This window comes from Cebidichthys violaceus, unplaced genomic scaffold (genome assembly GCF_023349555.1).
Source record: "Cebidichthys violaceus isolate CVI_PGR_0920_01 unplaced genomic scaffold, fCebVio1.0.p SCAF_30, whole genome shotgun sequence".
Classification (NCBI taxonomy): domain Eukaryota; kingdom Metazoa; phylum Chordata; class Actinopteri; order Perciformes; family Stichaeidae; genus Cebidichthys; species Cebidichthys violaceus.
This window is the reverse complement of record NW_027176484.1, coordinates 1,323,195-1,350,506: the sequence shown is the minus strand read 5'-3', so window position 1 is coordinate 1,350,506 and position 27,312 is coordinate 1,323,195. Positions and strand designations below refer to the sequence as shown.

Below are 27,312 nucleotides of genomic sequence, written 5' to 3'. Positions count from 1 at the left end.
ATCAAGCGATGTCTGGAAGGCACTCTGTCAAAAAGACTGATGAGGGGCCGTCAGAGAGGAAACAAATGTGACTTGGCCAGGTTTAGAGGAAGGGCCTCTCACTGTGTGTGTGTGTGTGTGTGTGTGTGTGTGTGTGTGTGTGTGTGTGTGTGTGTGTGTACAAATATTCCATCTTTGAAAGGGTGGCTTTTTCAAATCTGTCAGTAAAACAATACTCACATGCCAATACTCTTATTTCTATGTAAACCATAAAAAATAGTATAGAACTAACTTTCCCGCTCAAATCAACGAAGCAGAATATTCTGCATTGTTTCCGTTGTAGCGGGCTAACCTCCGTTATAAAGTAAGTCGACGCAGTAGCGGCTAAAACTAACAGTGGAGTAGTAGCGTTAAGAGAGCCGGAGTAAATTAGTTAAAGTCAACAACTTAATGCTTCATCCTCACACTCTTGTCCCAGCGTAGGAAAGCACATTGCTATCAACAGATGAGCGACAACTTTGTTCAGCTCATCTTCTGCAACCGTGTGTAGCATTTAAAGCGTGGCGGAATTAGCTAGCTAGCGGACAGCTGGCTAGCTAGCTAGATTGCTAATTCCAGCGTGCTTTAATGCTACACACGGTTGCAGAAGATGAGCTGAACAGCGAGTCTGGTCTGACGGTTCCTCAGCCTCACTCCACCATGTTCCGGAGAAGTATATATATATATATATATATATGTATGTATATATATATATATATATATGTATATATATATATATATATATATGTATATATATATATATATATATATATATATATAAATATATATATATATATAAATATATATATATATATAAATAAATATAAATATATATATATATATATAAATATATATATATATATATATATAAAAAAATATATATATATATATATATATATATAAAAATATATATATATATATAAAAATATATATATATATATAAAAATATATATATATATATATATATATATATATATATATATATATACTTAAAAATATGTGAACTTATCCTTTAAGTATCAGTCTGTTTTTACAACATCTGAAAAGTCGACAGACCTGCAAAACCTTTTTCCAGTTCTTGCAGGATTGTTTACTGTCGTTGTTTAAGGGCCAATCCACCCAAATATATCAATGAATAAATAAAAAACAAATCAAGTCTCTAGTGGTATCTCACCATGGAGATCATTTGGGGTTTTATTTACCTCTAAACTCCCTCGGGGTGAATGGAATTTAGTTTCTTGTGCTCAAACTGGTCAGAAATGACTTAAAGATTCAGCCGCACCGTGTCCTCATTAACACGGTGAAAACTAGTTTCTACCGAAGAAATAACAACTATGAAAACCAGGTGTGACACTGTTTCTGGAAAAGAGAAGTTCAAGATGACGTCACAAAAACCCGGCCAAATAAAACCCAAATTGTCTTCATGGCTGGATGCAATCGGAGGAATCCAGTGGAAGTGACTATAAAATGGAAAAGTAGATGCAATGCAGCTGTGGGTGCAAATGAAAAAAAAAAAGCCTGATACTTATAAGAATTAGTATTATAATTAAATAAATATTTGTATAAATGCAGCATTAAGCTCCACTAAACCTCAATCACATCAGAAGATGAGATGAGACATCAAGACCATCCAACTGAATCATAATTTAGCACCGCCATTAAAATACTCTAATGAGAATAAAACACTGACAGAGTGTGTGTGTGTGTGTGTGTGTGTGTGTGTGTGTGTGTGTGTGTGTGTGTGTGTGTGTGTGTGTGTGTGTGTGTGTGTGTGACTAATGAGGGGGAGAGGAGGCTGAGGTAGAGGGGGTTTGGTCGGCTGTGTGGGATCATTGCACACAGGGAGGAGAGCTAGAGGGGAGGGAGGGAGGAAGAGATAGAGGCTGAAGAAAAGGGAGCGGAGGAAACGAGCGACAGGAGACGAAAGGCTGACACACATTCAAAACCTCACCAGAAAAATGCCCAATTTCGCCGGCACCTGGAAAATGAAAAGCAGCGAGAATTTTGAAGACCTGCTCAAAACGCTGGGTGAGGACAATTTACTCTCTTTTACTTTTTCTACTTAAAAGGTTTGAAGAGTGAGAGTTTATTTAAATCATCCAGTGACTAAACCATGAAATCATGAGGTCCTTTATCTGCGCAGCAGACGAACAAACCTGGAGCACAGAAAGGAGTCTGCAATCAAGGTGTATTTTTGAAGTTAAATGCAGGGTTGACTGGTTTTAAGTAAATAGTGGATTGATCTTCAAATGTAAAAAGAAAAGTGCAAGAAACACCAAATGTAAGTAATTCAATGTGACTTTTAAAACCATGTTTCCACTAAACCAATGTCTCTCATTTTAGCTCCATAATCACACAGGAGGTGGCTGCAATTTTAATAATTTTTTTAACATGGAAATATGGTTACGGGAGACAAATTTAACACGTAAAATACAACTGGTTTTAAATTACGGGACGAGACAACAAATTAGTTTATTGTTGCTGCGTTGATGTTTTTTTTTTTAAAGTGATGAACTACGAGGAGGACAGACGGGAGACGGACGGAGGCGTTCTCTCTTCTGATTGTTTGCACTGGACCTGTGACAGAAAGGGTTAATAGCTTTTCCACTCATTCAAAGGACTGATCACGATCTACAGGAGAGCTAAACAAAGCAGCATTCCTCCCCCTCGTCACCTTGTCACTGCTCCCTCCATTTTTTTGCCACATCTGCTGATAATCTTTAAAGCCGATGGAGGATCCGTTTATATTCAAAAACCAACTGGTTCATACAACATAATCGTCTCCTGACATCTAAAAAGTGATTTGATTCTACCTTTATGCATTCATCTGGATCATTAGCAACGATTCTTCTCTGAAACACGATCTCAGATTTGTTTTTTGGCACCAGAGGCAGAAAGAAACAATGTCAAGATAATAGAATATGGAGAAAGCAGGTCTTAGAATTAGTGACAATAGGTGGGAACAATGTGATTTATGTACATTAGGTCATCATACGTTACAGACTAATCAGCCCTACTTAAAGGAACAGTGTGTAGCATTTAGGGGAATCTATTGGCAGACTTTTTATTATGTATTAAATATGAATAAGTATGTTTTCTTCAGTGTGTTCATAGTGTTTTCGTTACCTTAGAATGAGACGTTAATATCTACATACGGAGCTGGCGTCCATGTTTCTACAGTAGCCCAGAAAGGACAAACCACTGGCTCTAGATATGGACGTTCACGTCTTCACGCTTTTGCCTCGGCCACCGTAGTTTCAGTTGGTTGCAATCTGCAACCTCGCCGCTAGATGGCGCCAAATCCTCCACACTGCACCTTTGATGTTCATACTGTAGCCTCACAGGTGGCGTTGCACGTGTTTTCAGGCGTGAACGCCATGCTGAGGAAGGTAGCGATGGCGGCTGCGTCCAAGCCCCACGTGGAGATAAGGCAGAGCGGCGAGCACTTCTACATCAAGACCTCTACCACGGTCCGCACCACGGAGATCAACTTCCTCATTGGAGAGGAGTTTAACGAGGAGACGGTGGACGGCAGAAAGTGTAAGGTAATCTAATTAAACTGAGACAACAGCACATGAAGAGCTCTTAACTTTCTGACAATTCAACTTTCTTTCTTTCTGACGTCTATGAATGAGTAAACATTTAGATGGATGATGTGACTCTGCGCTATCACGCATCGCTATGGAAGGAGAGAGCATAGCGCTAACAAAAATGCCTGTAGCTAATAATATCAGATGTCAGCATGTCAAAGTATTATTTTAGCACCGAGGGGGGCGTTTGATGGGATGGGACGAGCTAGCTTAACAAATAAGCAACCTCCGGTTCTACCGAGTGAAGCCGATGCAGAAGTTTCTTTAAAGCTGCATTCTCTCTAATGTCCACCAGGGGGCGACTCCTCTGGTTGTATAGAAGTCTAGTCTAAAATGACTACTTCTCTCTTGATTTATTCCCTCAGTAAACATTGTAAACATGAGTTTATGGTCTCAATCTCTAGTTTACAGTCTTCTTCAATACAGCATGATGTTCATTTAGTACATTATGGTTCATTTAGAGTCAAACAGACCATAAAGCAAGGTATGCTTTAGGGCGGGGCTTACTGTGATTGACAGGTCGCTGCCGCTACCAGAGACGTATACGGCGTCTTTACGTCACTCCTCCGCATTACAAATATGGTCACTTCCATTCACTGGTTGCAAAAAGCCAAGATGGCGGCGGCCAAATCGCCGAACTCGAGGCTTCAAAACGGCAGTCCAAAAACCAATGAGTGATGTCACGATAACTATGTCCACTTGTTATACACCGTCTATGGTCTCAATGGTTTATTACTGTAAAATAAAAAATAAATAAAAAAAGAGTAATTTTTCGGGCTACAATGTAAACGACTCCCCTGACGAACATGTCAAACATATAAACTGTCCCCGTCGATCTCTCACCCACCACTTTGCTTCACTGCTGACGTCCTGTAAACCAGGTTAAGCTGAGGCGGTAAATATAGGAAACCTCATTAAAGTGCTGCTTTTTCTACAGAGCTTGGCCACTTGGGAAGCAGAAAACAAGATGTACTGCAAACAGACTCTACTGAGCGGGAACGGCCCGAAGACCTTCTGGACCCGAGAACTCAACGGGGACGAACTCGTACTGGTGAGTAGTTGGATTTTTTGATAAGAAAGAGGGTGCTGCTTGCAGCTGAAGACTCAAACAGTCAAGTGTATGAAGCATTTATTGGTGCATGCGTCTCTTCAGGATCTTCCCTTTTGTTCCTCTTTCTAGAAAAATGCTCTCGATGTTCTTTTATAAAATTGCGGCTCCCAAGTGCTCTTTCTTGTCCCATCAGCCTGAAGAAAGATGTCCAAACTATGACTCCTACTTTCATCTAACATCTCTCAGGAGATCTCAGTGAACAGATGTTTTGTGAAGTGGGATAATGTCTCAAATTTAGGAGGTTGCTGTCTTTAACCTCATGAGCTGTTTTTCTGTTTTTACTTCTCTTTTTGCCAAAAAAGAAAACAAATGGATTGGTTAAAGGAGTTCCTCAATTTTTGTACAAATAAACAGTTTTTCTATCCGCAAAGGAATAGTTGAATATTTGGGGAATTACGTTTATTTGCTTTTTTAGGTAAAAGTTAAAGGAGAAGTGAGATAGCTCTCTCAAATCAGTACAATAAATATGAAGCTACAGCCAGCAGCCGGTTAGATTAGCTTAGCATAAAGACTGGAAACAGCTAGCCTGGCTCTAAGGTAACAGAAATACACACCTGTCAGCAGATGTAGTTGTGGTTTTCTGAATATCTTTGGCTTTTGAATCGATCAAGACAATTGAAGACATCAGCTCAGATTAAACCTGCATTCTCTCTAATGACCATCAGGGGGCAACTCCTCTGGTCGTATAGAAGTCTAGTCTAAAATGACTCTACTTCTCTCTTGATTTATTCCCTCAGTAAACATTGTAAACATGAGTTTATGGTCTCAATCTCTAGTTTCAAGTCTTCTTCAATACAGCATGATGTTCATTTAGTACATTATGGTCCATTTAGAGTCAAACAGACCATAAAGCAGGAGATGCTTTAGGGGCGGGGCTACACGGTGATTGACAGGTCTCTACGTCACTCCTCCTCAGTCCAAATATGGTCTCTTCTGTTCACTGGTTGCAAAAACACGACAATTCTTATTTTCAGGTGATTAAACACCTTATTGTTATATTCCATCTCTGCCACACTGTTCCTTTAAACAATCAAGATGAACAGCTTCATATTCACCACACAGACTCAATCCTCTCGGCAAGAAAGAAAATGAAGCTTTTTCCCCTCCAATGATGGAGGATGTATCAGCAGAAACCAAAGCTAGACAGATGGTCAAGAGAGGCCATAACTGGGCGGCGACGCCAGATGTGAAAATGTCAAACGTTCGGAAACGAAGCCAGATACAAGATTCATTAATTGTTGATAAATTATTGTTATTTCATTTGCCAAATGAGGGTTAGGATTCACATGGCTGCATCTGTGACACCAAAACACTATCAAGATGCATTGTTTTTGTTTAACTCAATGAGAAAGATATCCAAAGAGAGACTAGCAGACGGGTGAGTTCACGTTTTGTTTTTTTCTGTAAACATCTGGGCCAGCTTGAGGTATTTATTGACCAGATGGACAAAAGATGGGCGAGCTACTCTTTAGCTAATGTGACTCACTTCTGCAGAGATGCAATCAGGAACAACATCTGAGAGAAGCTGTGATTTTGAACGGGATGAAATGTGTTTTCATTTAAGACGAGGGAGTGGACGTCCGTCTGTCCGCGGAGGAGCGATGGGCTGAAATCTGACCGCGGGTTGAATCATCGGAAAATAAAAGAAAAAAAAAGAAAAAGTCTCAATGTGACACCAGTGAGGGAGAGGTCGGATACATTCCCAGCTGTTCTGTGATTTAAACAATACTCCCTCATATCACACCTCAATTAATGCATTGTTTGGATTTGAAGAATTGATTGATGATATTTGGCGAAAAAGATGGAAATAGTTCAGCAGTGATCGGGAGGCTGAGGTCACATCACTCTGTTATATAATACACAATAAATACTAGATAAAAAGTTCACAATATATATATATATATATATCGTGAAACTTCATGAAAAGATTCACAGTACTGCTCTGTACCAACTGTCATTGTACTAACTTACCGAAACTAGACTTGACCCTTCCTTAAGTCCCGCCCCTCAGACGCAGACTGGCCAATCACAGTGCAGCATCGTCTAGCTCTAACCAGGGTCCGACAGCCGTCCGCTGTCCAGATGTTCAGGCTTGTTTAGTCAACTACAAACTCAGCGCTGTGCGCCTCCTCCGACCAGTCGAGTTGCCGTTTACATCCAAACTGTCTTCACTTCCATCGCTTTTATCCTTTTAGACATTAGTGTGGAATTGCCATAATTAGTATATCAATTATTGAGCTGGAAGGAAATCCCCTCAAGGCGTTCGTGAGACAGAATGGACCGGAGGAACAGACGGACACGGCCGTTACAAAAGACAACCAAAGGCCAACACGTCCCATCTTTTACCGAGACGAGTTCCCTCTCCTCTCGTCCTCAGAGGAATGAGATCGACCCACAGAATGAAATGCACATAAAGTTGAATTAAAAGCACCGGCCAGCAGATGAGGAGATTAGGCTTTCGGGGGGGGGGGTGGATGTGGTGCTTAATGACGACAACATGTGGCGACTCACTTTGATCTAAGATGGGTGGACTAAAAAAAAGACCAGTTGGAGGATAAACACTCTTTTACTCGTCCATGCAAGGAGCCTCATATACTTACTTCACATTTTAAGCCAATGAATATTGATTTTTTTTTTTTTTTTTTTAAGAGATTAATGCAGTCCTGGATTGGCTACTTTATGATGAGACTGGAGCCAGATGGATCTGTGTGTGTGTGTGTGTGTGTGTGTGTGTGTGTGTGTGTGTGTGTGTGTGTGTGTGTGTGTGTGTGTGTGTGTGTGTGTGTGTGTCCTCCTGCTGGCTTTAATTGGTCTCATTGATCATGCCGTTAAAAGATGCCAATGGACCCTGGCGTTGCTTCCAGTTAATGTCTCCCTCGGCAATCGCGCCACGTGCCAGATGGGAGTCGCCTTCAGCTCCATTTTTCAACACCCCCCCCCCCCCCCCTCCCCCTCGTCCCGCCACAATGCACGTCCTGAGATAATGATGATGTGTGGCGCTGCAGTTGGGCCCCTGGGACGCCCATAAATCTTTTTCTCAGGACAGAACCCGGGGCGTCCGATCAGTTCCGATCAGCCGGAGTCGCGTCTGTTTCTGTCTCCGGGCAGCTGCCTCAAATTAAGACCCCGACGTTAGCCTGGCGTTAACGGAGGCCGCAGAGAACAGGAGGACTTTAATGTGGTGTTGGGAGACATTTAGGGACTACAATACATGAAAACCAGACGCGTTAAGTGCTTCATCGGAGTGTGTAGTGCCGGCACTGAGCTAGTATAAAATAACATGAAGAGGGACAATTACTTCAGCTGCAGCTTGTACAAAACCTTTCAGGAATACATCGTCCGTTTCTCCAGTTCTGTTCCATTAAAAGAAAGAAACCTGGAAACAGACGATGCTAACATTGTTCTACATGTTCAGTATCAGTGGTGGACATTGTTCTACATGTTCAGTATCAGTGGTGGACATTGTTCTACATGTTCTGTATCAGTGGTGGACATTTGTAACCAAGTACAATTTTGACACTTACTGTACTTGTGAGTTATTTTGACCGTGGTATTTCTCAGTACTTCCTCCACTGATGCTTAGTATCTAACCTAAGAGACAAAAGACGTGTTTTGATTCTGATAAGCTCAGAGATAGATATAGATATAGATATATATATATATCACATTTTTTTTCTTCTCTTCTCTCCTTTCAGACCTTCGGAGCCGATGACGTGGTTTGCACACGGATCTACGTACGAGCGTAGCAGAAGTCCACCGGTTCAAAATCCCTCCGACAAAAAAAACAACAAAAAAACCCCCAACGTTTCAGCGTCTGAACTGTCAGCGCCAGAAATGTTCCTGTTAAAATCAAATAATTTGGTTTGACATTCAATGTTTTGCATCTTTATGAAAAAGAACCTCCCCTTTTTGTACAGATTTTTTTTTTCAAGCATTGGAAATTAAACGATCAAACGATGCCGTCTTTGTGTCGCGCTGTGGGTCTTTAGACAGGAGCAGCAGCAGAGGTCGTCTGCACACTGAACAAACAAACAAAACAAACACCATCGCACACAATAAAAACAGGAAGTGGTGGACGGAGTCTATTTAAAGGATAGTTTAATGCCAAACACCATACTAACACTCATGTACAACATCATAAAAGTCAAGAGAAGAGACACATTAAAACGAGGTACAAACGATGTCTTTATGTACAGTCATCTCCCCGTGGACTTCCTGCGGCGTTCCTCATTAAAAACACAGTAAATATAAAAATAAAAAGTCAGAAACTGTTCCGAGATTGTCTGCAGCCGGTAACGTTTAGCGGAGGACGAAGGTTTAGTCGGGCAGCGCCTCCATCGTGAACTTTTGGTGCGTTTGCTTCCGTCCTGCTCATCGAAAAAAAAAAAAAAAAAAAATGGAGGATGTGACTTTGTTCCTAAAGTTAATATCGAGTCGTTTTCTGACACGTTTTACAGCGTTCAGTGTGACGGTGTGTCTTCCCACCTCCATCTGACATCACTACAGTATCCACAGGGCCAATTCCAGTTCTATTAAACAAACTGCAGACGAGAAAAGGCAATAGAAATGCTTCATTTACGTCCCTCTTTTTTAAAGGGAATACAACATTCACATTTGTGTTTCAGCAAGAAACACAAACCGATAGCTTTGATAAACTGCGTCTAAAGGAACTCTTATTGCTGTTTTCCTTAAACTGTACACGAGTCACATGTCTGACGTTCAAATATAGACCTTCTGTACATAAACAGCAACTCGAAAAAAGAAAAAGAAAAAAAGAAACAACCGGTGTTCAGTGTTTATAGGCGACACGTCGCGAGAACCCGTGGATCAGATTCTGACCATTTGGTAAAGTTTAAATACGAGAAAAAGTACCGTTTAGACTCCAGTACTTTGAAAAAACGGACATATACTGTTAAAAAAAAAAAAAAAAAAAAAAAAAAAAGAGAAGAGAAGAAAGATTACAGCTCAGCTACATTCAATCATCTTAAAACCACGAGTGACACAGACGCCACAGACTGAAGGTAGAAATGCGCAGAAACACGTATAAAACGGACATTTTCGACTAAACAAAGACGTTTAGGACGACACGTCAAAACACAAAGGTCTCTAGTTACATCCTTTGGTAGGAAAAAAAGAAAAAAAAAAAAAGAAGTTTTGCATTTTCTCTGCAACCTCGAGCTAAAGACTGGGACTCAGTGTGTGTGTGTGTGTGTGTGTGTGTGTGTGTGTGTGTGTTAATGCACGCTACACATCAATGACATCCGATTAAAAAAAAAAGAAAGAAGAAGAAAGGATCTAGATATAAACAGCATATTTACACACAAGAGTTTGGGCGCTCATAAATTATTGTACACGATATACACTGCTGCCGAGCGTCTACCCAGCGGTCGCCGGAGAATATATTAAGAGTGCCGCGCTGCACCTTTACCACCGAAGAAGAAGAAGAAGAAAAACAAACATTCACAGGCTGTACAAGTTTACAGGGAAACAAAAAAGTGAGCTTTTGATTTCCTGTAAAATGTTGTGGTTCTCAAAAGACTTTTGAGTTTTTGTTATGAAATGCGTAACCACTTTTTATTTTTTATTTTTTTAATTCGTTTAAAATGTGAATCTCTCCAAAAAGGAAGGCATGTTTTCTCATTATAATCATCTCATGTAAAAAATACACATGTAATATAATAATCGGGATTTTTCTGAGACAGGCGTTTGTTTTTGTTTTTCCTCCAATACAGCGACTAAACCTCTATTTCACATCTGCAGCGTGAAAGTTCCTGTATTTTGGCATCTGAATCCAGCGACAGCAGGTTTGTAGAAGTTCTGCACAAAGCTACTTTATATATCTACATATATATATATAAACATATGTATGTAGATATATGAAGCCATCGTCCGGCAGTTTGTTGCGTGGAGAGAGTCGCTGCCACAGTTCATCCTTCACTTAAAGAGAGACTACAGAGTTCTGTACTTCACCCGGTACTTGTTGACGTCGATGTAGTGGAGCACCTCCGGGTTGCAGGTGGTGGTGCAGGGCAGCAGGCCCTCCCGCCTCTCTCCCATCAGCCACTTGCGGCTGTCGGCGGACATGTCGGCGGTCACGTGCTCTTCGGCCCACGAGTCCAGCCAGGAGTGGAAGCGCCTGTGCAGCCGTGTGTTGACCCGCTGCTGGGACTGAGATCAGAAGAGAACACAGCTCAGCTACTGGGAAACTCTGATAGTAGAGCAACAACAGGAAGTGTGACAAAGTCTGTTCAAAAAAAACAGTATAATTTTAAACATAAAACATATCTTCAGAATGATTCAAATTAAGAGACAGAAAACACTGAAATACACAACCTGAAGAGTTAGAATAATGTATACATTATTCTAAGAGCTTAAACGAATCTAGAAGTTATTACTATGAGTAACTATTCAGAGAAGACTCTTTATTAAAGCACCGGTCAATTCAGAGAGTTTGGTCTATTTTTCTTCCATAACACTTTCAGACTAGTGGAACGAAATCATCCAAAGTACACATTCAGGAGTTTATTTCACTACTACTGTCTGTAGAGTCAGCACTAGATTTGTTCACATATCATTCAGAAGATGATTTATACAAGATGTTATTCATAAAAACATGGAGAAAATGGATTCTTTTAATGTCTGTTGACAGTATTTTCTGATTTATGGAGTGAGACAAAAATATATCTTAAAATCTTCTGTTAAAAAAAAAATCCTTTGACTTTAATATGTCAACAAAATAATACTTTTGTTTACATTTTTGTATGCAAATCAGCACACAATTGATAAGAGAATGCCTCATTTGCATATTTAAACTTAACAATCCAGAAAACTTGCAATACAAAAGCTAATTGTCTTAACGCAGCTAATCACCCCAGGGGACGTTCCATGATGATGATATCTAGTTATTCATTTTCACTCTAATCACCCGAAGCGTCTGAATACAGAACCCAGAGCGACTCCTACTTCCTGTCGTTACCTGATGAGCCCTCGTGAGCGCCGTGTGCCGGTACATGTAGTCCTCCGACTTGCAGACGTAGACCATCTTGTAGGAGTTGAGCTTGAACATGCACTCCATCTTCAGCTCCCCGCCGGCGTCCCGAGACGTGTCCGAGGGCGCCTTGTTCATCCTCTCCTGCTGCAGGCGCTCCCATCCTCTCTGGCACTTCCTGATGCGCCTCAAGTTCCTGGAGGCCCAACAACAAATCGACAAGCGTGAGTCAACGCCGACCGAGCAAAAGAAGTAAATCAAATATCCACACGAACAAAATAAAAGAATTGAAATTAAAATTAAAAAAAAAAAGAGCGTTTACAGGGAAAGTTCACACAAATTTTCTAAAACTTGTTTTTATTTAACTCGGCACAGATTTGTATTTGACAGCGTGCACAACACACATGACATTAAGCAAATTTAGATAAGAGCAGTAAAGTCAAAATTTGAGAGGACTGTCCCTTTAAACAAAGTATTTTTTTTTTTTTTTTTTTAAACCCATGCATTGTAGAACTCACCGAGTGACTGAATTAGATTGGGAGTCAAATCATTGGAGGGAAATGTGGATCTATAAGAGCAGCAGAGGCAGCAGTCGTAATATCTCTGTACGGTGCACAGACACACAGATCTAAAGATACTCGTTATTGGCACACAATGAGCTTATAGTGAGGAATTGGAAACTGATGATTATTTTTTTTTTTTTAAATAAATATAATGCAATGACTCACCCCCACCTGAATGAAAGGTTTGAATGTGTACTTACCACTGAGGGTACAGGTGAGCGGGGACAGTGAGGCCAATTTAAAAAACGGTTAGAAACAGGGAAACAAGTCGCTGCCCGATAGGAAAACCAATCCAAAAGAATATGATCTGGGAAATACTTTGATGTGCACATACTTTCACCAAACAACGTACAGAGTGTTATGATCATGAGATGAAGACCCAACACAACTGGAAAAGAAACTGCTGGAGGTTTGTTGTTGTTTTTTTTTTGTTGTTTTTTTTTGTTGCTGCCATTGAAGACTTTAGTAGAAGGAAGTCTTTTGAGCTCTTGTGCTGCTGATCTCTCATAGATTTGATGACAAAATAAAAGAAAGGGACAAGATGTGGGTGACCCACTGATAAATCATATGAGCAGATTTATGCAATGGGTTAAAAAAAAAAAAAAAAAAAGATACAACTTAAGAGCAATATTTTAAAGTCTTTTTTTTTTTTTTTTTGGTAAAGAAATGTTTATGGTAATGGACAGCCATCTCAAAGAAACACAAAATAAAAGCACCAACAGAAGCAATGACAGAGTTTATGTGCAACACTCATCGGGAGCTTTTAGGACACGAGATCTGAGGTAAAGAAATACGCCAACATGAACATACAATTTAGACAATCATTTTATTTACAAACCCTACTCCTCTGTACAAGTGTTGCAGATAATGTGCTTGACCAGAGTTTTTAAAAACTTACGAGCACGAATTTTCTGTCAAAACCGGTGGAAAATAAAACCCCCTCGCCCGCAACAAAAAGTTGCGACGGGAGCGTTTTCCACTGAAAATCATTACAAACATAACACTGAGTATAACAGACTTTTGAACAAATGGACATTTGAACAGTTACAGTCAAATACAGGACCTCTGATCTGGATACAATCACAAAGAAAAAGGGCATGATAAGGTAGAAAAGGAAACCACGTCGCTGTCCTCTCAGGTCCAACACAACAGCTTCAGTCTCTCAAACTCAGCCCAAAGACATCCAAGAAAAAACAAAACCCAAAGAAAAAGAAAAAGGTTGAACCCATGTGTTTTGTGCATTCAATGACTTCTGTTCTTACGTTACACAATGGAAAATGAGCATTTCAATTCAATACAATGTGAATAATCAAACCAATAACTCCTCATAGCTGTCTGAAACCCATGATCAAGCCAAAACCATTTTTTTAAAAAACCTTTGCTATTAATAAATAAAATTCCCGTTTTAAAAAGGAACAGAATCAATGAATAAATAAATTCCATTACTTTATTTTTTTCTCTCTCTCTTTAAAAAGATGGCCGCGTAAAGTGCAATCTTCTGTTTGAGGCAGATGTCAGAAACTGAAAACGTTCACAGCCAACGAGACTCTTCACAAACAGGAGGGCGTTCAGGCGTCTTCAAGCTGCAACGCTGGAGTTACTCGGTTTTATTTTAATGAACCTTCTCAAACCCTCGCCGTTCGTCCGTTCTTACGCCCCCCAAGAAGAACGGTTGCGGTCGGAAAAGAGCTTCCTACGTCAGGCTTGTGCAGAAGTGCCACTGTTTTCTATCTCTGAAACATGAGTTGTATTTGGCAGCTGGTTTGGCTTGTCAACAGTTGGAGTGGCTGCTCGGCTGACTAGAGCCTCGGGGGGGACGGGGACGGGGGACGGGGGGGACAGAAAGTATGCAGACAAGAGGGACACATGGCTGGGGGTGGGGTGGGGTCGGGTGGGGCCTCACCTGGGGAGGAACACGGGCTTCTGGGACAGATGCTCACGCAGCTCCGGGGACGCAGAGTCTGAGTTCAGGTACCGGCCCACGTAGACCGACCACCTCTGTGGAGGACGAGGAGGAAAACGCATCAACGGAAGAACGCGGACAAACCTGTAGACCTCAACATTAAGAGGCGTCAGCAGTGGTGTAACGGACCATCCGCACACAACACCGACATGAGCCCATCGCAGAGATACTGGGTATAAAAAAAAATACTGCTAATCAGTAACAGGAAGCTGACGTACAGGAGCGCCAAAGATCAATGGTTAATGCAGGTTAAAAACAGTGACGACATTAAACTAGACTGTAGTATTCTGGTCAGGATATATCTGACTCTTTAAAAAAAATATACATATCACTTATGGATGATTAAAGTCAAAGTTAGTGTTGAACCCTGTATATTTATACGCTAGTACAGATTGTTAGAGACACCATCCGAGGGGACGAAGGAAGGGAAGGGAGGAAGGAACAAAGAGAGGAAAGAACTAATCTATCCTTCTAAAAACGACTTAAATTTGTGCTTTATTGTGTTAACTGACTAGTCGCTTCTACACTGATGTCAATTTTGGGAGGAGAAAATATTAGAAACACGCAACGATACAATGCACAACAGTTCAACGCCATTAACTCTGGCCTCAGAAGAATATTCTCAGCAGTCCTAATTACCGCAGGGCTGTTGTACCGGATAACTAATAAACCGACGGCTTAAAGGGCGCGACCTGTCCGTGAATAACCAACGAGTCGTACCTCTGCATCCGCCGGCTCGTCAGAGTTCTCCTCCTCGGTGTCCAGCAGCTCCATGGCCAGACTGACGGCTCCTCGGCTCTTCACAAACATCAGCTACACAAAACACAAACCAGAAGGAGACGGCCTTTAATCAAAGCAAAAAGCGTCCGAAGGGGTTTACGCCGAGCGGAGCGGTATCGTTGCCGCTCCGTGGACTTGCCGGTACCTTGAAGCAGTTCTCGTCCGTCATCAGCTGCTCCGCTTTGCGCTGGTAGGCTCCCTCCGCGGCGGCCCTGGACGTCTGCGTGGACAGAGCGCCGCCCGTGGCTTTGTTGGCCCCTTCGCTCAGGTACATGTCGGTGACGCGCGAACACACGTCGTCGGTGACGAGGTGCTGCAGCTGTGGAGAGCAACAGCCGTTTGAACTTGAGCTCGTTATGATCAGATCCCTTCAGCACAGGAGTTCATATTTAGGTTATTATTATTATTATTAGCACAGTTAAGGGGAAACACTACAGGTGGATAGGGAAACAAATCTAACTAGATATCACCATGAACATTTCCCAAGTTCATTACTTCCATTAAGACGATTATTTTTTGTGTTACAAGTTTTCTCAAATATTGTGTTTAAAGGAGCGGTGTGTGGGAATCAGTGACATCTAGTGGTGAGGTTGCAGATTGCATCAAACTAATAAATAACCCTTCGCTCACTCCTCCTAAAGTCAAAACGAGAAAGGCTCTCACTAGAACCACTGGATTGTCCATTCTGGGCTACTGTAGAATACAGCAGAGCAACCTACACCACATATAGATATAACCGGCTCATTCTAAGCTAACGAAAACACAACAAGACTCGGTTTACATTTATCATACACTGATGAAAACACACGTTATGTATATAATGCCTATAAATCCCTCTAAATCCTACACACTGTGCCTTTAAATATGCAAATGAAGCATTATCTAATGGTAACTTTTGGTGAATTTATGAGAACTCTACAGACGGAAATAGAAAAAGCAGCAAAATAAACACCTAAATGTGTATTTTGGATGTTTTCTTTCCTCTAGTCTGAAAGTTATGGAAGTAAAATAGCACAAAATGTCAAAATTGACCAGTGCATGAAAACCGTTGTGCTCCATAAATCACATCCTCGCGGTGCGATCCTGAATGTGCTGACCTGCCGGACGATGCTCTGGATGAGTTTGTCCATGGTGAAGGCGATGTAGGCGTGGATGGTAAACATTTCCCTCAGCGAGTCCTCGTAGTGAGTCGGCTCCATGTTTCCGTCCAACAGATTACGCACCATTTCCAGAAACACGGAGTAATAGTCCTCCACGTCAACATCCACTGCAGGCAGAAGACAGACGTGTGTTATGGTGAGAAACTATAGAGGATTTTAACTCAACAAAAACTTGAACACAACTCAAACCATTTTTTTGTCTCACTTACTTGGCTCCTTCATCTTCAGTTGGATTGCTGGATTTTCATTTTTCTCCCTTTTGAGCCCCAGCACTTCTCTCTCCCACTCTCTCTCGCGGGCGTCCTCCTCAATCTGCTTCTCGGCTTGGCCGTAGATGCGCAGCAGGCGAGAGCAGAGGATGTGGTGAAGACGGAGGAAGATGTACCAGTAGTTGTTGACGAAGAACATGCTGTAGGCCTCGTCGGTGCCCCGCAGCTTCTGAGCGGCCGCGCTGCCGAAGAGGAGCTTGGACTTTGACGGGCTGCTGCCCGGCAGGCCGTTGTGCTTCTTGGGGCCGTCCGGGTCCAACTCCATGTCTTCTTCCTCCTCCTCTTCCTCCTCCTCCTCCACGTCGGAGAGCTCACCTCGCCGAGCGAACAGCAGGTCAGGGATGAAGTGGTGGATGATCTGTTTGATCTTGTATTTGTCTTCTTTCTGGATGCCCACCTGTCTCTTGACGTGGTGGATGATGAGGGCGGCGGCGTCCTCCAGGATTTGGCTGTCGTCGTAGGTCTGGGTCAGGTGCGGGCCGCTCGGCGGCGGCGTGGCGCTTTCCTCTGCCGCTCGCTCCTGGCGCTGCAGGACACACACACACACACACACACACACACACACACACACACACACACACACACACACACACACACACACACACACACACACACACACACACACACACACACACACACACACACACACACACACACACACACACACACACGAGTAGATTGAGGTTTTCCTCTTATTAGACAGATGCATTCTTCAAAAATAAATGAATGTGTTGTGGGAAGCAAGGAGTTCAATACAAATATCCACAGCTATGCAGATGATACACAATTATACCTTTAAATTTAACTAATCCAGACGGCCTGAGTGACAATCTTAAAAACTTTAATGTAGTACATTTTTCTCTTTCTACCATTTTACTACTTCTATTTCTCCGGCGTGTTATTTTTAGGAACTTCTTCTTCTCTGTATTTGACATCCGATGTGTGTCGTCGTTATTGTCATACCGTAAAGCACTTTGAGCTGCATTTTATGCTTTAAATGAATGAAAAGCAAATAAACGTATCATCATTATAAGTTACTAATCACAACGACCCGCGATGTTGTCTCTTCATGTTTACTTACGTCGTCATACAGTATCTCAATTTCATTGAGTAAGGTCTTGGAACGCAACACTTTGGTGTCGTTCTGCTTGAAGTTGATGCCTTGATGGTCGAGTGACTTCAGGTAATACTTCTCATTCTGCTCCCGCCAGATTTTGTTGAAGCCTCTCTGGGCTTCTCTCCACTCCTCCTCTTTCATTTTTAATCTGGAACAAAGGAAAAGTGATGCGTAAATCTTAAGTACAGCCAATCTTTTAACAGGGCCTGAGCGGATAAGTAATTAAGATCGAGAGTATTCACCTTTTCAGCACAATGGGAACCGACACAGCCGGGTTCTTCTTGAGACCGTCGATGATGTCGTGGGCCTTGTCCCCATATATCCTCTGGATGGCTTTGCGGTGAATCACCTCCGAGGAGCCGCCCATCGCGTTGTCCAGCTTGAAGCGCAGCTGCTCCTCCGCCGACATGCGGGAAATCCTCCGCTGCACCGCCTCCAGGGCTCGTATCGTGGCCAGGTTGGCTTCCAACACCACGTCCAGCTAAAGCGGGCGAGATCGCAGGGAAGTTATTGACAAATGCGTTTTTATTGGATATCTAAAAAAAAAAAAAAAGATTTTAAATCAAAGTGCGTCACGGACTTCCTCACCTCAAAGCGCTCGTCCTCACATCTGTAAATGTGCTCCTCGTATTGAGTCTTCTTGGAGCTCACGAACGTCGAATCTTCGGACCACGATGGAAACGACACCCACGTGTCGTTCAGAACCTGGAAGATCACATTCAACTCTGATGTCAGTTTTTAAAAAGGAGAGACTTTGTGTGAACGCCGTCATTTGACTTCATGCAAGGCACAAAGATCACAGAAAGCAGGAAGACAAGTCACAACGATCAAAGCCTGGAGGTTTCAGCCCTCGTAATCAAGCGAAATTAAAAACGCTTTATAGTTCTAAATATAAAACTTCACTTTATATGAATGCAGCAATCTAATGTAGAGAACACAGTGTCTGTAACATACTGTAGCTGAAAGACTTTTGCTAAGCTGTAATAAATAATCAGGTATAAAACAGTAAGAGGTTGTGGCTGCTTCTCAAATGTGAGGATTTGCTGCTTTCCTGTCGTTTCATTGTCATTTAAAAAGCGTTACATTCTTTTGACAATTAGACAAAGTCAAGACAGGTGTGAGGAAATAATGGTATGCTCCGTTAACTTGTGAAGGACATTTGGGTTTTTTTTTTAGGCTAAATGCTCAATCAAGCGATTAACCAACAAATGTATCCAAAAATAGAAATAGTCTTTAGTTGCATTCTTTCTTTGTTTGATTGCCAAACAGGTTATTTATTATTGGCTGAAGGTTTACCGTGGTAGTCGGTGTTCAGCAGTGTTCGGGCAAACACAGATTACATGACCTGCCCACTACTCCCACTGTTATTTTTCTTTTATAAATATAGAAATAAAACCCATTTAGTTCATTTTCGCCTACAAGCACCTTCTTCAAAAAACAAAACAAAACGACTACTAAGCCCGTTATCGAAACTTCTTCAGATGATGGACGCTACATCCATCAACTGAAAGCATCTGTACAGCAGCAGAAGATTCAGATTTCACTCATCATGTGACGAGAGTAAGGAGAGATTACGGACTAGACAACGGCAGAGGATTCTGTCTCAAAGCGAAAAGCAATTTCAGCAATGTTTCGGTAAACTCTGTCTGATGAACGTGGCAACATCTGGAGGCAACAACCTCTAACCTAAACACAAGTGCGCCACAAGAGTGAAGCTCCCAAAAACAGACAGCGTAGCAGAAGCTCGAGCGGAGAGGTCGGACACAGAGATTAATAACTAATAACTTAATAACCCCGTAGCAGAGGGTGAACAGAGACTCACCTCCCTGCACAGCGGCGTCCTTCCTGTGCACTTGGGCTGCTGGTAGCTCTTGGGCAGCGCTCTGTAGCTGGAGCCCAGCCTCTTGCAGGAGGCGTAGTCGATCTCCATGGCGATGCCCTCGGTGGCGCGCTCCTTGGGTAAACTCTCCGCGTGGCTCGACTCGCCGTGACTCGACTCTCGGTAGCCCAGGAAGTTCTTAAACCACGTGAAAAGCTCCGGGAATTTCCTGTCGATCAAATGAAGAAATGCTGTGAGACTGAAAGCCCGGTGGTTCACGGGGATTGTGTGTAACGGGGACATTAGTAGTGGATGTTTTTCAGTGAGAGAAGTATTAAATGTTATGTACATGGATGTTGAAACTGATGTTGTGTACATTTGGTTATTGATTTTTAATATATTTGCACTCTGTCCTACTTTGCATTGCAACTGCTGCACAAGAACTTCTCTCTAGATTCATTAAGTTCCAAAAATTTTTATTTTCTTGTGTTTTTTAATTTCTTTCTAAGAACAATAACTGACAGTATTAAAAAAAAAAAAAAAAGAAGGTAACTTTTTTTTATAAAGAAAATTAAATTAAAAGTTTTTATTTATGTATATATTTATTTATACAAAACTATTTATGAATCAGTATCTATTTACAAGAAAGTAAAGGTGTGTGTGTTATATTATATGATGAATACATTTCAACATATATCTCACTTTTTTCCCCCGACGGTCAGAACAAGTAGGCAGAAACAGAGAAGTTGCTTCATCTAGCGAGAAAGACGCCAAGTTGGCAACACTCTGTGTGTGTGTGTGTGTGTGTGTGTGTGTGTGTGTGTGTGTGTGTGTGTGTGTGTGTGTGTGTGTGTGTGTGTGTGTGTGTGTGTGAGAGAGAGAGAGAGAGAGAGAGAGAGAGTGACGGGAACCTTTGTGCAGCAAATGTGTGTAAATCAATACTATAGATCCAAATCAGACAGGTGCAACAAGACGTCATATCAGAAGAAAACTGAATGACCTGCATAGTTGTATTTCACGTCTCCATCGTGCTGAATAGATGTGTACAACTCAAGTGTTTTGGTACTTAGCTACAATGAACAACAGAGCAGTTATAGAAGCAATGAAGCTCTGGTGACTGTAGACGTGTGAGCGACTGTGTGCATCTTTAAACTCACCCCAGAAACGGGATGACTAGCTGGACCAGCTCGGCACGGGAGATCACTTCCTGGTTGAAAATGTGAAGACACCGCAGGAAGTTGTCGTACGCCTCAGAGCTCCGCAGAGCCTTCTTCACCTGGAAAAGTGTTTTCAGGGACTAAAATAAATCAAAAATGATTCCATTCATGTGTGTATTTCATCATCTGGTTTTCGCAGGAAAATAAACAATAAACGAAAACAATACTGACCTTCTCAAAGAACATGGTTTCAGTGCTGGTGCTGTGTTTGCCGACTTCAGTCATGCCGTGATCCTTCCCCAATATTTTGGGCTTTTTCTGCAAAAGTATAAGGACATGATTGTTGCAGGCTCTCAAAAATGACTTATTTTGAAAATGGTAAATGTTATGATCGAGGAGAATATTATCATTCTGAAGTTTTGGTAGATTTAAAACACACTCCGTTGACAGTTTATCTGGTAAATGTAGCTAAAACTAACAGAATCTAATAAAGATTAACTATAAAGATAACTTTATGGTTATTTTGGAAGCTGCAGTTTGGTGGAGATGCTGCTGAACTGTCCTTGTGAGGGGTTTCTAATAATGTAGCCATCCCTCATTCATTTAAATTGCAGCACAATGACATTTCTGGCATCTAAAATATATATATGAATATAAACAAAAAGCTGAATATATAGAAGAAAGTCGGCATGTAGAGCGCACCTTGACAGGCGGGGCTCCCACTCCAGCAGGTCTCCTGATCGGCAGGCCGTTCTGGCTCAGCCTCTGTTTGCTGTTCAGTAAAGGTCTCTTCACTGTGCCGCCATGATCGTTACGCACCGACTCGGCCCGGTCTGGTGTAGTCTTGCCCAGCAGCTGAGGAGAGGATTACAGTGTTATTATCATCATCATCATCTCACCAACAAAATAACTGGAAACATCAAAGAAAAATCGGTGTAAATGCGGTTTTGTAGGAGCCAGACGACAAAACCTCCGGCTCTGAAAGTGAAGCAAATGCTGAAGAGCCTTAAAGCTGCATTCTCTCTAATGTCCATCGGGGGGCGACTCCTCTGGTTGTATAGAAGTCTATGAGAGAATGACTCTACTTCTCTCTTGATTGGTGTTGTCCGGTCTGGGAGTCACCAATACTTTAGGATCAAACATGTTTAACAGAATGACTTTGCTTCCACAGCCAAGAACAACCTCAACACCAACCGCATTAGTTTGTTCTGGTGCGTTCCCAGAGACTCACCATTGTGCTGTTTGCATCTGGCAGGAACTGTCCGAACTCTGACAGCAGGTCCTCCTGGTTCTTGAAGAGTCTCGCCACCTGAGTGTAGACCTCCTGCTCCGTCAGTGATGGGATGTAGTTGCCCGCTGCCTCTTTAGCATTTCGTTGCTCCTTCTGGAAAACGCATCGTAAAAAGAGGCCGTGAAATTACTACTTTGTGTATCGCATTTTCTTTTCTCTAGCAAAGCACTCTGAGGCTGGGTAAACACCAAGGGATGTCCCCCGAAAACCCGGTTCTAAATTAGGGAAACCCAGAGTATCGAGTGCTATCGGTACTTTAGAAGTTCCGGAGTGAGCGCTCCTTGTCTCAAACCTCCTCTCTCCCTCCGTCTCTTTGTACCAGCAGCCCTGTATTTACCGCCTGTGGTATTTTCTCACCTGGTACGTGTGGAGGATTTCCAGGAAGGCTTTGTAGATGTCTGGCTGACCCTGGAAGCGGTTCTTGATCTTGTTGACGTAGTTTATAGCGTGGTTGAACTCCACGGGCTGGTTGTTCTGGAGAGGCGGCCCACCGGACGGCGTGCTGCTCACGGGAGTGTGGGACTGGACCGAGGGGGAGCGCGGCGAGGCGTAGGATGGGATGGATGGGTTGGGTTGGCTGGTGGGCGTGTGGGCCGGAGACTGAATTGGCTTAAAGGATTGACAGAGAAGAGCACAAGTGCGTCATTACCATCATCTGAAACAAATCCATTCCAAAGAAACTACAGTGAACGAAACTCAATTCAGCAGATCAATACAGAAGCACGTCTTCTACCTTGCTGGTTTTGTTTGGAGCAGGCTGGGTGGGGGTCGGTGGGGTGGAGGTGGCGGCGGTGGTTGTGTTGGTGGCGGCGTTGGTGGCAGTGTGCGGGCCGGCCTGTGGCAGACTCTGGTGCTGGTTGTGGCTCGCGGGTTGGCTGGGCGCTCCTCCACTCATAGGGATGTTCTGAACAGAGATGCCGTGAGGGGTGATGTAGTGGATCTGACCTGGCGTGGTCACGTTGACTAGATCGTTGGTCTGAACCTCGATCTTATATCCGGGTGGCAGGAAAGTGTTGAACCCCATGATGAGGTCTGGGTGACCCTTGAAGAGCTGGGAGACGCGGTTGATGACTCCGGGAGTGTCTATGCTGTAGAGACAGAAGGAGTGACTGCAGTTTAGTATCTGAATTATCTAAGAAATATCATTTAAGGACTTGGAGGGAAAACGGCAATAAATTTAGAACTCACCTCTGCGATTTGAACTCTTTCATGATATCAAGGAAGTCGTTATAAACTTGTGGCTGATTCCCAAACTGCAGCTTCACTTGATCCAGATAGGACAAGGCATCTTCAACCTACAAAGGAAAGAAAGAACAATAAATAAACAAAATGAAGGTCTTACTTTGTACTATAATGTGTAATTGGTTTATTGAATTAGCATAGGTCAACACAAACACACAGGTGGCCGCGTCTTCGTTTAGTTTTGGTGGAAATAAGTGTGTGAAGTACCTTCAGTCGCTGGAACTGCTGTCCTTGGGTTGAAGTCATGGGTGCAGGTGGATGAACGTGACCCTGGACCACCGCAGGGCCCTGGGACTGCACTGCCAGGGGGTGAGCGTGGGGACCAGCGTGAGGAGCCGCATTGTTATGTCCGTGTCCATGTCCACTCGTGCTCTGGGGCATCGTGGGCACCTTTTTAGGGAAGAAATCACCGGAACGTTAAGATCCGTGAACCTTAAAGATCCCCGTGTCTTCGGCTACGTATTCACTCGATACCTCACATTAGGACAGAGACCGGACGACTCAGCGTATGAATGCAAGCGTATGAATCATAGACTTTCTATGGTACAAACAGCAACTCTTGCTCTGGATGCTGTAGTACCAGCCGAATGCACGGATGCGGTCATACCTGGTAGCCCTGGGGGAGAGAATACTGGATGCCGGTGGACGGCTGCATGTTGTCTGCAGCTGCCTCGATCACAGAAGGGGCCGGGGCGAGGGCCCGGTGCTGGAAGCTGTCTGCAATGCCCTGAACTGGGGGGCGACGTGTCGGCTGTTGTTGGGGCGCAAATATCGGTTCCTGGTCCTCCACGCGCCTCTTCATTGTACACGCATACTCAAAGGGGCTAGAGGGGACAGAGACAGATGGACGGTAACGTAAGTAGCGTTCTACTTGTATTTATTTGCACAGAAAGAAGCAGGGACAGTAATGCTTCCTTTGCTAGCAAGTTACTTAATTTGACAAGTTCCTCTTAAAATGAGCTCATTAAAAAGGGTGGGATGGAGGATTGCATTGTGCTTAAGAGTTTAACCTTTTTTTAAACTCCACACACCTCGGTCTCCTCAGCTGTGATGCGTTTGTTAAGGATGTATCGACTTCATCGCTAACTATGTGAGTATAATGACACCGCTGCTCTTTTTTTTTTTTTTAAATCATGGTCAATATATGTTGAAGTAACAAAAAGAAAAACTGCACTGCAATCCCGTATCGCAGCTTTTTGTGCAGATTGTGTCAGAAAGGTGTTACTTTAACTCAAGTCATTCTGGAAGCAGTGAAAAGGTGTTTCAGTATGACGCAATCCAACAAAACTGTGCGTCAAAAGTGTCACAAATTGTACTTAATCGCAGAAATTGTCAGGACAATTGTTGATTGTTACCGACTAACTGAAGAGTAAGGCTTTAATCAGAGGCTCTAAAACATTGTAAAAGTGTAGATCTTAAAAATGTGATTAGTTTAGTATGTGTATATAGTTAAACAGTCAGTCTCAGTCTACCTAATAAATGAACTCCGCAACCACCAGTGATATTTTCAGTTCTAGCAATGATCATAAATTCAACCTTTATTTGCTATATATACAACCACTTGGAAAGATATATTGATGATCAAAAGTCTTATTTTACAATGTATAAACAAATGCACAAAATACAAACAAAACAAAACAAATGTAATCAGGGGAAAACAAAAAGGCAGAAACTTAGTCCATCAAAAGGCTGTGAGGAAAGTCAATCGACATGCCATCATTGTTCAGCTGGTTAGGGACCATCCTTCAAGTAACAGAGATTTGTGTAAAGAGCTTCTTCTGCCTGCTACAAGACGTAAGAATATACGTGTTCTTACTGTTTTCATCTGTGTGTGTGTGTAAGAGTATATCATATATCTAAATATATATCTACACACAGCTATCTTTTTTCGGGGTGTCACAAGTCCTTCTCATTACGCATGGGCCCATGTTATTACGCACTTGGTGCATGTTATGTACTGTTTTCATTACAGTTTATGCATCTTGTTAGTTACTGTCTCCCATAAATATAATTATTTTTATCATAATGTAATCATAAAAATAATTTAGTTATTATTCACCATTATTCATGTGGACGAAATAGATAAAAAATAAAATAAAATAGAGAGCAGTATATCTCCTGATTAATTGTATATAAATGCAATACATAAATACAATTTAAACAAGTCTTTGTGATTCAAGCACAAAACATGTGAGAAAAGTAATTTATTGACGCTCCCTAAACCTAAACGTCATTGCAGCCGTAGAGCGGAGGATTGAGCGGACATTGTGCCTCGCTGCGTTGCACCACCAGTACCGGAAAACACGGTGGTGCTGAGCGTTACGGTCTTTAAGTCTCCGTCTGTCATCCAGCTTCTTTGACCGGAACGCGAAGCAAATACGACACAGTAAAAAAAAAAAAAAAAAAAAAAAAAAAAAGATGGCGAAATGTATCGAGAAAAAAAAGGCTAACGTTTAGCTGCCAGCTAACACTTTTACAGAGGCATGTAGGCGCTCTCTCTCTTTTTCTCTCTCTCGTTTGCTTGTTGCCCTGCCTCATCCCCTCCCCCCTTCTCTCTCTCTCGCTCTCTCTCTCTCTCTCTCTCTCTCTCTCTGCCAAACACCGAGCTTTAACGCCAGCCGTTCTCGGGTTCTTTCGCTAGTCTGATGACCGTTGGCTCTTCGTCCTAGCGCGCGACGCTAACTTAAGTGGCAAGCAAGCTAGCCTCAACTGTCTGCAAATTAACTGCTAGTTAACATAAAAGACACAGCGAGTGTCGGTTTGTCACTCTAAATGGGACTTTAATAAAAAAAATAAAAAATCCAGATGAGCTGAACGTGTTAGCTACAGTGCCGTTAAATAGAAGAAACACAGCCGCGCTTCGTCGCAGCTGACAGCGCGCGACAACACAGCTTAGTTTATAACGTATGGACTACCGTTAATACCGTAATACATAAAAGTCATGCAGTCTGTAATTAAGTCTGGCTATCTATGCTAGCTGGCTAACGTCATGTCAAGGAAAAAAAGACCGCTAGCTAAGTTAGCTAACAAGCTAACACAAGCCTCTCCGTAACGTTAACGTCGCAATCAACGCCAAGTTGTGCGAGAAGTTCGACGATTGGTTGTCAGACAAACCGGCTTCACCGCCATTAACGTTTGTCCGACCCGGACAGTAAAATTAGATATAGCAAAGAAGAAACTTAACAAATAAATTGCATGATGTCAGGTCAGTCTGCTTTAGCGTTAGCATGTCAGCTAATTCACGTTCGCCGCTCTTAGCTTGCTAGCCTCACTAGCTTGACTTAACTTCATCGGCGCTGCAAGCTAATGTAGCCGCTAACTGTAATCCCACGTTATTTTCTGTGGAAGACGGAAATACAGTAAAAAACAACAACATTATGTCATCACAGTAAAAGCAGCGAGTGCCCGATCGCTTTCTGGTCTATTCGACAAGGTTATATAGGAGCTAACTTAAAATGCTACACGTTAGCACAACAACCAACCCCCCATCAGTACAGGGCATCTCTTCGGGGGCTAACGAGCTAGCACTAGTTTAAACTTACCTCGCAGGACTGCCACCAGCAACAATTTGACCCACCAGTGAACCGGGACCCAGCCAGCAAATTCACCTGTCCGTGACAAAAAAAAAGTGAAGTTGTGAGAAGTGGCAGCTGGTGGGAAATGTCAAAAAATGAAATTGGCCGAAGAGGCTAATACGTCGCTAACAACAGTGTATGTATGAAGCGGTGTTCCTTGAACATAGGGGCGTGTCTAACAATGAAGGCGGTGCTGGTCTCCTCCCAGTCTAAACTGTGATTGGTCAGATCTCCAGAATGAAAACAAATACAGTGAGGGAAGTGAGCCAGTGTCTTTGGTTAAAGGCGTCTGGTTTAGTTAGTTTAGTTCATTTTTTCCCCCACAATTTAAACAATAAAATAAAAATAAACAAACATAACAGAGATGAATGAATATCATAGTGCAGGAAGAGGCAAAAAGCCAACTGGGCTTATTTGAAGCCTCCACCTATATAATATTCAAATGTTACAATATTACAGAGAACATAAAATGAATATGCATAAGATATGACTACATAACATATTATAGATTTATAGTATTACAGTTTCAATGGTCATGCCCAGTGCAGGTTTATCTGCACCACAGCCTCCATGTTGTTCACCTGGTACATTAAAGGTGGATGTTTATTCCATGCTACTGAGATGGGACTTTATATAAAAAAAAAATGCATGCTTCATGAACTAAGGGCA

General features: G+C 42.4%; 2 protein-coding genes across 2 annotated transcripts; one reads left to right on the top strand and one right to left on the bottom strand.

Moving 5' to 3' along the window:
* Nucleotides 1–1,856: 1,856 nt before the first annotated feature.
* LOC137882121 (cellular retinoic acid-binding protein 1) lies at nt 1,857–8,677 on the top strand. The gene is made up of 4 exons (XM_068724257.1): nt 1,857–2,046; nt 3,385–3,563; nt 4,546–4,659; nt 8,415–8,677. Exons 1-4 carry the CDS (start codon nt 1,977–1,979, stop codon nt 8,463–8,465), a joined length of 414 nt encoding a protein of 137 aa, XP_068580358.1. The 5' UTR covers nt 1,857–1,976; the 3' UTR covers nt 8,466–8,677.
* A 123-nt stretch (nt 8,678–8,800) lies between these two features.
* LOC137882120 (paired amphipathic helix protein Sin3a-like) lies at nt 8,801–26,811 on the bottom strand. The gene is made up of 21 exons (XM_068724256.1): nt 26,611–26,811; nt 23,676–23,892; nt 23,276–23,458; nt 23,015–23,121; nt 22,560–22,914; nt 22,184–22,435; nt 21,767–21,919; nt 21,238–21,390; nt 20,767–20,853; nt 20,536–20,654; nt 19,382–19,607; nt 18,148–18,264; nt 17,802–18,040; nt 17,524–17,707; nt 16,383–16,968; nt 16,111–16,280; nt 15,159–15,332; nt 14,954–15,046; nt 14,174–14,268; nt 11,696–11,903; nt 8,801–10,887 (listed from the first exon to the last, which is right to left on the bottom strand). Exons 2-21 carry the CDS (start codon nt 23,868–23,870, stop codon nt 10,669–10,671), a joined length of 3,915 nt encoding a protein of 1,304 aa, XP_068580357.1. The 5' UTR covers nt 23,871–23,892; nt 26,611–26,811; the 3' UTR covers nt 8,801–10,668.
* Nucleotides 26,812–27,312: the final 501 nt, after the last annotated feature.

Bases quoted from the DNA above. Each gene is read 5' to 3' on its own strand.
- LOC137882120 (XM_068724256.1), bottom strand. From the start codon at position 23,870: ATGAAGAGGCGCGTGGAGGACCAGGAACCGATATTTGCGCCCCAACAA. The intron at 19,608-20,535 runs GTGAGTTTAAAG...TTTGATCGACAG, and splicing joins CTAGTCATCCCGTTTCTGGG to GAAATTCCCGGAGCTTTTCA. The intron at 15,047-15,158 runs GTACCGGCAAGT...TGTTTTGTGTAG, and splicing joins CGGACGAGAACTGCTTCAAG to CTGATGTTTGTGAAGAGCCG.
- LOC137882121 (XM_068724257.1), top strand. From the start codon at position 1,977: ATGCCCAATTTCGCCGGCACCTGGAAAATGAAAAGCAGCGAGAATTTT. The intron at 2,047-3,384 runs GTGAGGACAATT...ACGTGTTTTCAG, and splicing joins AGACCTGCTCAAAACGCTGG to GCGTGAACGCCATGCTGAGG. The intron at 3,564-4,545 runs GTAATCTAATTA...CTTTTTCTACAG, and splicing joins TGGACGGCAGAAAGTGTAAG to AGCTTGGCCACTTGGGAAGC.